The following is a 10932-nucleotide window of genomic DNA, read 5'->3' on the forward strand; positions in this document are numbered from 1 at the left end:
CTTCTGTGTCCAAAGAGGGATGCGTCATGTGACAGTGACAGGCGCGCGCTACCATCAACTCACTACCTGCCTCAGAGGAGCCACCCAGGTCAAGCACAGCTCAGGCTAAATCAGATAAAATCGCCAGCTTACAGACAACATCTCAGGAAAAAACAGACCTTTCTTCACCGGTGTGTGGAACCACTCTGCACCACCTTCTCTTAACCTTCCCAGGGAAATTCCATTGGTAATTTGAAAGGAGGTTCTGTGTTTTACAACATATGTAATTTACACTGTGAATCCAATCAACTCAGAATGAAAGTGATAGCATACAGCTCATAAATGATGAAAAATGCACAAAATAATTAGCTACCGAGATAATGGTGAGTCATTTAAGGAGAAGCATGGTTTTCCGCTTTGGGGCATGAGATGAAGGCCTTGGAATTTACTGGTTAAAAAATAATAGCCCTCAAAAATAAATATTTGATTGTTTCTGTGAGTATTGAACCAAAAAACAGGCAGTAAAACTGGTTATTTAGTTTACTGGTTGCACTGTGCATTATTAAATAATGGGCTCAAACAATCCTGAGCACGTCATAGGTTACTTGTATTGTTCCTTTTATAAATTATTTGTTCTCAGGCAGCAGAATTTAAAGTAAATCATTTATTTTCCCACTGAAACCTCACATGTACTTACAGAAAGCGGTTCATCCGGCTCACGCATGGTTATGCAGTCCATGCTGATCTGAATGGTGTTTCCTGCCGACCCGTCGGCCGGACTGTCGCTGAAGTTCAGCTCGATGGGCTGGACTGAATGAATGGCAGATCTGAAACAGCAACAATACAGATTAATGGGTCGTTCCATGTAAAATAAACCAAATCTGAGAAACGTTTCTATACACCCCCCCTCAGAATCTGCTGATTTTTATTTACAGGGATTTCAATGAATTTATTGACCCATCATACTATGAATATTTTTAGCTTTTGGAGTACACAGTGATTGTTTTTAACTTGTGCTACATTTTCTAGAATTCTTGAGCCTTCATAACTTACAGTCCAGGAGATATTCACATTAAATATTAAACCCATTTAAGCTCTGTTAAGAACTGATTTCAAATCAATTTTGGACCCACTCCAAGAGTCCAAATCTAAATTCTTGTTTATAGCAGTGTGTAGCTGCGTGCATCGGTGTGAATAAACTGTCTGTAACGCAGAGGAACAGAATCGATTACTGGCATGCCGGATGTTTTATCCGTTTTCTGATAAATCACTGGCGCAGACTTCAAAAAATGAATTCTGGGTAAACTTTCAAGGTTCACCATGTCGTTAGCGTGTGGGATAGTTTGGCTAGATTGTGGTGTGGGCGTGAAATTGATCAGGCTTATGTGTCTCTCTCCCTCCTCTCTCTCATCTGTCCTGTGATTTCATGCTGTGATACATGTAAAATTATTACTCTGGGAGAAAGTTAGGGTTAGCAGCAGAAGCTCTCTGACTTTTGTTCTTGCACCGGTGCCCTCTGCCTCTCTGCAAAGTCTCACTGTTTGCTCACCCAGTGAACAGAGCAGAGACAGACAGAGCTAACAGAAGACAAGGGGGAGAGAGGAAAGTGAGACTTTTTTTTTTTTACTTAAGTCGACCTATAGCTCAGGAAATATGACACAGGAATAAAACTGACACATACAAAAGGAATTCAGGATGTTAGCTATTGACTGAAATATATAAGAGCTACACTGACCCAGCTCACAGGGACAAATGAGCCACCAGAGAACAAGACTTTAAAATACAACTGTAAATTAATTCTTTTACAAGTTAACTGTATATTTATACAATTAATAACAGAGTCCTTAATAATGTTGATGTTATTATTGACAAATAAATGAATATTGAAACTAATTTGTTTCCAGATATGAACATTTTTAGAAAAAGTACACTGCTAAAAACCCCCGTAAATGAACAATTTTTAATCAGAATACAGAATCAAGTCAGTTAAACTTGAAATTGATATAATATCAGTATAGAAGTTATACTGACAGAATACTGATCTGGTCAGTTAAGTAGCAGAGTAGCAGAGCATAAATAAAACTGAATTAAATTAAATTGAACAATAGGCACACTACAGGGGCAACCATTCCAAAATAGGAATGGTTTTACAGGTGAAGCCCACTGACATTTTTTTCCTCCACATCTTTTCTGATGGTTTTTTTCCACTAGTTTTGCATTTGGCTAGGGTCAGTATCACTGCTGGTAGCAGGAGGCGCAGTGTGCAGTGTGTCTTCGGGTCCTCTTGGTGCACTACAGTGCTGAACCTCATGCGGTACAATATAGGCAGCTTTTGGAGAACGAAGGAATTGATACCATCGACCAGGCTCATCTGACCTAAATCCAGTAGAACACCTCTGGGACTTTATGTGATGATCCATCCAATGCTGTCAGGCTGCACCAGACTGTCCTGGAGCTCATTGATGACCTGGACCAGATCTGAGATTAGATTTCCCAGGACATCATCCGTCGATGCGAAGCACGCGGTTGTCATAAAAACTACCGAGTACCATTCGGAGTTTTCAGCAAAATTGTGTATAGTTGCCTGCATGGAAGTGCAGCTGGTAAATGAAGTCAACATACACTGCAGTTCCTCTAATGTCCACTCGAGGCTCCGTCGGTGAGTTAGTCCCTATGGACGCCCATGTTAAAAAGTCCAACATTACAGTAGAAACTTGCAGTCTGAGTCCATAATGAATCTGAGGGGGTGAATTTTTTCTTATAAATTATCCACGGATGTGGCCACTTTGAAAGAGTTAATGAACTGGACTGCTTTTGCTGCCTTTACTGACAAGAAATTATGTCCTGCTTGGTGAAATTCTAGTATTTTAGTAGCCTCTTAATTAGTGCTTATTAGAGGGTATCGATGTATCTCTCCCACATTCTTACAGTTTATTTGTGCAGTTTGTTACTGTTAGCTTTACATCCTGTCCAAATACAATCACTTCTGATTTAAAAAACAAAACAAAACAAAACAATGGGGGGTTATCCTAACCCAAAAACAAGTGAGTGACGTCACGGTGGCTAAGTCCACCTTTTACCCACTGGCTGAAAATAACGTTGTTGTGTCCATAGGCAAGTTTTACACAGGGGCATAAACATGGATAAATTCAAATCTAGAAAAAAAGAGAAACTAAAGTGTGAGGATAACTGCTGCAAGTGAGAAGGAAGTCAGGCAAAGAAGCTGACATGGTTTATAATTTCCACATAAAAGAAGAAAAAAAATCCCCAAAGTGAAAACTAACGCACAAATATCTAAAATATGTGCATAGATGAATATTTCACTATGGCCTTTTTTTTTCCTTGTTTTGTTGTTTTTGGCAGTATTCACTTACTGGTCGAGCATATCAAACAGCTGGTTGAACACATCTTGGCTGAACAAGTCAGTTGTCTGTGCTGCCTGATTCTGGGACATGGTGGTGAGGAATGAGCCCTCTCTCCAGGACAGACGAGCTGAAGGGTCCCTGAGTCTGCAGAAAGACACCATCAATCAGCTGTAATCATTTTATTACACCCATTCCTGCTCACTTACAGCTGCCATTTCTGAAAAACTATTTTAAAGGGAAGCGTTTTATAGTTGCAAAGTCAGCGAACATAAAAGCTGATGTGCTGTGCTAAGATGCGGCCACCCAGCCAGTGGAGATAAAGGAGGAGGAGGAGGAGTCCTGCTGGCAGCCATTCATGAAGAGCACTTCCATTGTGAAGAAGTCAGCCTACATAATGTTGAATATTTGTACTACACATAATGGTGATTATGTACCATTCAGACAGAGGCACTTTGACCTGCTGCCTTGAAACATTACACCTGCTTCAGAGCTCTGCCCGCCATTGTTCCTGCTGAAGTGGCGCACGCTGCAGTCTGAGACAGGCGGAATTCCCCCCAACGTCTATATGATAGCACCGCTAAAACTTGTGGTATGCGTACAGCTGGGCGAGCTCGGGAGGGAGGCCGATGGGGCGGCCATAATCTGAAGCTGGCACTATTTTAGGTTTTGGAATTCCCCAACGCTGTGATGAATGATATTAATACCTGTCTTACAAACACAGGCATATCTAATGAAGCAAATAATTTCACGTATGCAGGAGGCTCATATGAGGGAGCGCTGAGAGCTGAGATGAATTTATTTTGCAAAGCTCAAGAATTATTATGGGTAAGATGTCACAGATTAGGGCCTACATATTAATCATGCCCAGACACATTTAATAGAGTAAAGTTAGATGTTTCTGCAACATTAGGACCACGACAAAGCTTGGATTGATCATAAATTACAGCGGCTTGCAAGGAAGCTGTATTTCAGCTCGCCTTGTATAAAAAGCTGCATGTATATCAGACCTGCACAATAATTAAACTGACACGATATGCAGCAAACCGAAACTCCAAAATGCTTCAGTGAAATCGTTCATCTGACCTCTTTCACCTGAAATGTAACGTAAATAATTTAATAAAGCCAGAAAAGAATTTAATAAATGTCTCAAGGTCAGTCGATCCGCTGCAAAAATAGCACGCACCCCTTGTAACCAACCTAAATATATAAGTTTTTGGGGAAGCCTGTAAGCCATTCATGGCATCTGACCTTAACATAAGATTTGAAAACTAAAACTACATTTTGGGACTTTTAAAACTTTTCGCATCCTATGTTGGATAGTTTTCGGTAACGATTTGCCCTTTCAGCAGCAGAGCGCCTCCAGCACGCTGTGCCCCTCTGTACAATATTTAAGTGATGGTGTTACGAAGTAAGGAACCATATACACTACGTGAGGAAAGTCGGCCAAAATAATGCTGCTAAATGCGATGATGATGAGAAAAAAAGTACTCAAGTATGTGGCAACTTTGTGTGGCTATAAAACACATTTGGGAAGGAAAACTACAAACTGTTAATAAAACAATATAGAAAGTGTTTTTCAGGTGTTCACACAGCTATAGTTGACATCTGCATTAATAGTCTATAACCTAATTTATTGCCTCTAATTGGACATTCTGTGCTCTTTTAAGGAAGCAGAATTATTTTGAGTCAAGCTGAAAAGTTCAAAATGTATTTAGAGTTTATTCAGAGGGGTAATACTTATCATTATTATGATGAGGAAAGCAGACAGAGCTCAATCTACAAATAACAATAAATATACAACTATTCAAATCTTTATGAAAAGTCACAGGGCTCTTTAAATAGATATACACATATTGTTATTTATATGCATACACATGGGTTTATGATCCAGAGCATATATGAAAATGCTCAAGCAAATCCAGCAGATTTTTCTTCTCTGCTTTTTTTGCTATTAATTTGTTAATTTTTAATTTCATTGTATGTACTCTTACTTTATGTAAAAAGTCACAGTGTGCATAGTTGCCATCTAGATCCTAAATTTATGTTACACTGCTAACACAGACCCCACACACACCAACTGGACCCCACTGAACAGACAAATTTAATATATTTACATGTTTTACAGTTTTTAAAAGTCTTTTTGTTTATGATTTGTGTTTAAATTGTAATGAAAATATAAATATATATTTTTTAAAGATATGAATGTTAAAAAGAATAAAGCATACTGTATATCTCTCTCTGACTGGCTAAATATTGTCAACTACTCACATGTGAGTGCAACCTAGCACATTTACAAAATAAGTTCACCGCAAATCGAATGCATTTGATTTTTATATATAACAAAAACCTAAAATATGAGTTTTGCAGAACTCAAACTGACCAGTGGTTTACAGCTGTACACTCTCAAATTGGCAGCTGTTGAAAATGTTTGAGAGCAAATGTGATGTTACATTAACGTTTCGTTAATGTAAAAATGAAAATGAAAACTGCTACAAACTTGTACGCAATAAGCCCCACCCAAACCAACTGCAACACAGATATCCTCCTTTTACATGAATGCATGAGTAAGAATATCTAAGAGTGCACCTCGTTGACTGCCGTCAGCCTACAGACACTAAGATGACATTTACTGATGGCAGCGATTGTTTATCTGTTGTGTCACATCAATTTTGTGCAGGCTAAATGTTTAAAGATCGCTAGATAAAGAGCATAAAGACTTTCTAAAGATTCATCTATGGCCATAATGAAGGTACCAATAAATCCATGTTTGCAATTACAGTGTAAAATCCTTTCAGTTCATCCAGACTAACAGTCTAAGGATAAAACGTGTAAAAGTATAACACTAAATACCTTCAGTACTTCCATAACAAATTTTTAAGGCATTATTTGACAATATGCTGTTAGTACCTTTGCTTAAGAACTCATTCCTGCTAAAGACTAAGCATTAAGTCACAGAAGGAATTAAACTGACGACAGATAGATGCCAAGATTTATTTATTTTTTAAATCTACGAATTAAAAAAAAATTAATCAACTTATTTGTGCATATTGTTGTACAGCCAACAGAAAACATGTGACATCGACATCCGAGTTATTAATATTTTTCACAGTAATTCATAATATAATATAAACTGCTTTAAAAATGCAGAATTTGCCCCAGAATAAGGTTTTAAATGCTTATTTTTTTCTACTATTTTTGCAATTGCAACATCGTCCCATACATTTAAATTCAGGATTTTATACGGTTTCTTCAGAAGCACTGAAGATTAAAGAGCAAAAAATAAATAAATAAATAATTTGTAAAGAATAATAGTAAAATAAATTGTGATATTCTTGAATTGATCCATTATGTTAGGGCTTACTGATTCATAAAAGCCATCTCTTCATCCTTATCAACATGTTGCTTTGTTATGAATACATCCAAATCACAGCAGTATCTCTTCAGAGTAGATGTCAAAATAGTGATTGATTTATTTTTATTATTTTTTTTACTTTGAACAGCGCCAACACGCTTTTGTAGGAAAGCATTTACAGCAGTACAGAAATCAAAACCTGGTGGCTTAGCTGCCTGCACAAGAGCACACGAGGAGTTTGAAGGAAACGTGCCAAAGAGGGGAAAAAAAAATCACAAAGGATGACTTTTAAAAAAAAACAAAAAAAAACAGGTAAATGGCAGGTAGAGCAGGTGAGTTGTCATCTGTGTTCAAGGAGAAAGGATTTAGGTGTGGTCATCCACGTGACCTGTGCCTCACATTAACTCCATTTCATTCTTTAATTTTCTTTTAAAATACAGAAGAACTAGTTTAACTGACATCCCATTAACTTGTCCAAAAGACTTTTGAGCTTTGCTTCTTGGTATTGTCTGATCACCAGTCAGCATCCAGAACTAAAGCTGTTTATCAGGTTCTGCGTGTACAGCCATCCAAGCCTATAAATACACTAAAACAGTTTAATGGAAGAATAAAATAGAAGATCTGCAGCCTAACCCTGCTGATGTCCTGCACTACTTTGTGCTTAAGAAAATAATTTTCATTGTTGTAATAAGGCACACATGTCCACGTTCAAATGCATACCACATAAATGCAATATTCTATCTTTTTTCATCATCATTTCAAAGCAGTTTTATTTTATTAACGAAGTTTCAAGATGGGCTTTGTCCCTTTTCTGGCTGCATTTTGTCTGCATTTGGGTGTCTGGTTACTCTGAGAGGTTTTCGGTTAGCCCGAGGCAAAGGCTGTTCAGCATCCACTTAAACACAGTGCAGCGCCTCCAGACGAGACTGGGGCAGAGAGGTCAGCACTAAACAGGGATGGCTATTGTCTCTTGGCAGGTTGTGCACACCGACCGATGAAAATGCAATCAAAACAAACAGCCCAGCCGATCGGGGTCCTTCTCCAGTGTCATTATTAATCACTTTTCAAAGGCCTAAGACCTTCTCCCCCTCATCCGTCAGCCGAGGCTGGAAAAGGGACACGAGTGAAAAACAATAGAAAGCCCCAGAGTTTCTCCTCCTTTTATTTTGATCATCTGGTGCAAGAGGGAAGGTAAGGCGTAGAAGGCAAAGGATACAAGACAGGTGGAGGGATTTACAGGCCAAGGAAGATACTTTTCATCCCTTTTCAAAAACAGTTACATTGTTTTCAAATTTGTGCCACAGCCAGAACGGTCAAAAATGTCATCAAGCAAAACAGAAAAACTAAAAAAAAAAATTACAAATGTAACTGTTAAACTCAACTACAAGAGTGCTGTGATGGTAAATTTAAAGGGGCAAAAAGCACACAGAACACATCCAATCTGCAAAGAATTTAAAGAATTTAAATATTTTAGAATGAGAGAAGAAACACTCATGTAGGTAGTTTTGGTGCAAAACATGTGCAATTATCAAAGCCTATAGAGCTACAGTACTAGCACATGCACTCCCATTGAGGTTCAAAAATCTCCAGAAGAGGACCTCCAGATGTCATGTAATCTGCCTGCCTTCAGCCCTGATTGCCCTTTACACATGCATTGCTGCCATAAGTATGCTGCCCTTATAAATATATCAGGACCAAGCAGCAGCAGCTGAGGATCCAGGCAGACACAACTGTTCTCAGGCCGTTTTGGACCTCCAGACAGCGTGAACTGCAGCGCGGGTCAAACAGGAGCAGGGAGATTCCCAGCCAGCAAGTCCTACATCATTCTTTTAAACTTAATGTAAGGCTCATTATGAAGGAGTATAGCTACACTTCGAATCCACGCAACACATATTGTTTAACTAATTAGGCAAAAAAACATGACCTCAATACAGTCTACCCTATAAGTACGTGTGAGTATAGGTCATCAATTTCAACAACCTTTAGGTACTTACCGCCGAAAGGGAAACTCAGGGTAATACTGCACAGCTGTGTAAGGTGAATTCATGTTGTCATGCCAGAGTTCACTTTGCTGAAAGCTTCAGAATGATCAGCTTGTCATAAATGGATCAATAGCTGTGTTTGAGCTATGAGAATCAATTAAAGTACAATAAAAAAAAAATACAGTTAAAAACACAACCAGGCCTGGATTAAAGTGCCGGAGGGTACAGTGCAGAGTGCAGAAAGTTTGAGAGATGTTTTGAATTTAGGTATTTTTTCTTAGGCTACCCAAAATAGGCGGGGCTTGTGCCTTCTTTCTGACCAATCCCCTGCTCCAGCTGTACAAGATATCACTCACTCTCAGTTGCTAGGATATAGATATCAAGCAACTACATTTGACCCCAACACACAAACACCCACACGCCAGGAAGCCACTATCCTGAAAAGCTCCCCACTTACACCCCACTCCTCCATCTATGTCTCTGGCCTTGTTCTGATATTTCCACCCAGACTCCCGAGCGGATTTTGCGGCCCGAGAGCACGTCTGTTGCGTCACGCTTCTCAGCGAATACTGAGAGGGTTTCGGGCGCGCTGAATATTTCCACAAACGCGCCCCAAATAGCAGCAACTGTTCACTGTGTGCCGATTCAGCAATTTTAAGGAAGTGAAACAAACTCTTAGGTCAAGAACTGACTGTTCTCGTGAAAAAACTAAAAATGAGAATCCCCTTTAAACCTAAACAGACACCAGATAAAAATACTTCATCATTACAGTAGCCTACATAAACTCATATTTAGGCAAACGCTGAAATCGTGCCACATCCTGGCACATACTTCCAATTCAACCACCCTCTTAGCCAAGCAGTATGGCAATGTAAACCTAGAGGTGTTGTGTGGTTTTCAGAGATGAACAGCAGATGAATCAGTATGCTAAAATAAAAGGAAGGGTCACCGCAGGAGGAATGATAATAAATAGATGTGGTGTATCCAGGGAACACAAACCTTTATGCTGCTCTCTTGTACTTTTAATAAAGATATAGAGCCTCTCTCTGCCCGCGGTGCACCTGTGAGACACGGCACTGATACAGCGGATACTGTGTGCCAACCTGGTGACGAGACACTGTGGACACACGGCCGCTATTTTTAACATACTGTATTGGAAGGTTTCATATCAGCATTTTCACACTCGGCTGAGTTCGTAATGAATGAAGCACCCTCTTTGTTTGCTTCTCAGTGTAAAGAACATCTGGACAGTCCACTCATCAAGTAAACCCGTACGCTTTTGTGATGCATGTCACATTTTGGTGACGGACTGTGTGCTTTCTCAGTCATCCAGGGCATTTGAGTTGAAGGTAACTGGACTTCTGAGAGACCTGTAACTACCTTGAACCCAAGCATTCAGGACCACATTTTGTGGTTTATTGTAAAAACAAACCCAGAATTGGTCACATTACAATCCCGCCAATAAATATCCACTCATGAATCTCCCACTCCAGTCTTTTGAAGCCTGAATGACCATCTCTTTCTAAATGTGACAAATTCAATGAACAGCCAAGAAGTATTTTTTTTTAATTCTACTGTAGGCTATGTATTGTTTTGTACTGACTAGTTTATGGAAAAGAGCCCCATCAACCCTAGAAAGGCTGAACAGGTGCACCTGTATAAATAGTTGCATGATTGCCATTAGCCACTCCTTTTATACTGCTGCAAGCTTGGAGTAAACCTAAAATACACATGCATTGCAGTGTAGGGTCTGAGCTGATGAATCAGCGTGGTCACAAAAAAACTGGAAAGCATGAAGACATCAACGCACTCACGGAAGCAACTACAACACTCGCTTCACATCGATGAAAACAGAGCGATCGCAAGTTTAGCAGCTATGAAAACAATTAAATAATTCACTCATATTAACAATATTTCAAAACATTTCATAGCTGTCAAAATGGCCTTACTCTGTCATGGACCAGTGACTTTCCAGACACCATTTCTTGCTAATCCATCCAAACTGTGTTGATGTACTTCGGTCTGGAGCAACCAGCTAAGAGACAGTGGATGAGCAGCACTGCCATCTCCAAGTGACAGTTTTAATTCTATATATTAGGTTTACCTATCCTGACTTCTGTTGTTGTCTTTGAGGTGCAAACTGGGGTAAATACCTAAAACGACAGTGTTAACATTCGGGATATTTAGGGTATTTCCTGTGTGTAACAAAGAACTCGCACCAGCAAAGGAGGTTTTGGGCTTCCCCAACGGTAAA

At 39.3% G+C, this 10932-nt stretch overlaps 1 protein-coding gene across 2 annotated transcripts in view; it reads right to left on the bottom strand.

Moving 5' to 3' along the window:
* Positions 1-8910, bottom strand: part of tp63 (tumor protein p63) — a 34312-nt gene extending 25402 nt beyond the window's left edge. The window contains exons 1-3 of one of the 2 annotated variants that reach the window (XM_085265987.1): positions 8691-8910; positions 3354-3488; positions 677-806 (exon numbers count right to left, since the gene is read on the bottom strand). In XM_085265987.1, the coding sequence (XP_085122113.1) occupies positions 677-806; positions 3354-3488; positions 8691-8743 (318 nt within the window). In that variant the 5' untranslated portion in view covers positions 8744-8910. The remainder of the gene's footprint in view (positions 1-676; positions 807-3353; positions 3489-8690) is intronic. The other variant, XM_085265988.1, reaches the window with a different exon arrangement.
* Between the last annotated feature and the right edge of the window lie 2022 nt (positions 8911-10932).

The sequence above is a fragment of the Mchenga conophoros genome, linkage group LG23 (assembly GCF_057382185.1).
Source record: "Mchenga conophoros isolate Kocher_MC1m ecotype Shallow Benthic linkage group LG23, M_conophoros_male_GT1.1, whole genome shotgun sequence".
Lineage (NCBI taxonomy): Eukaryota > Metazoa > Chordata > Actinopteri > Cichliformes > Cichlidae > Mchenga > Mchenga conophoros.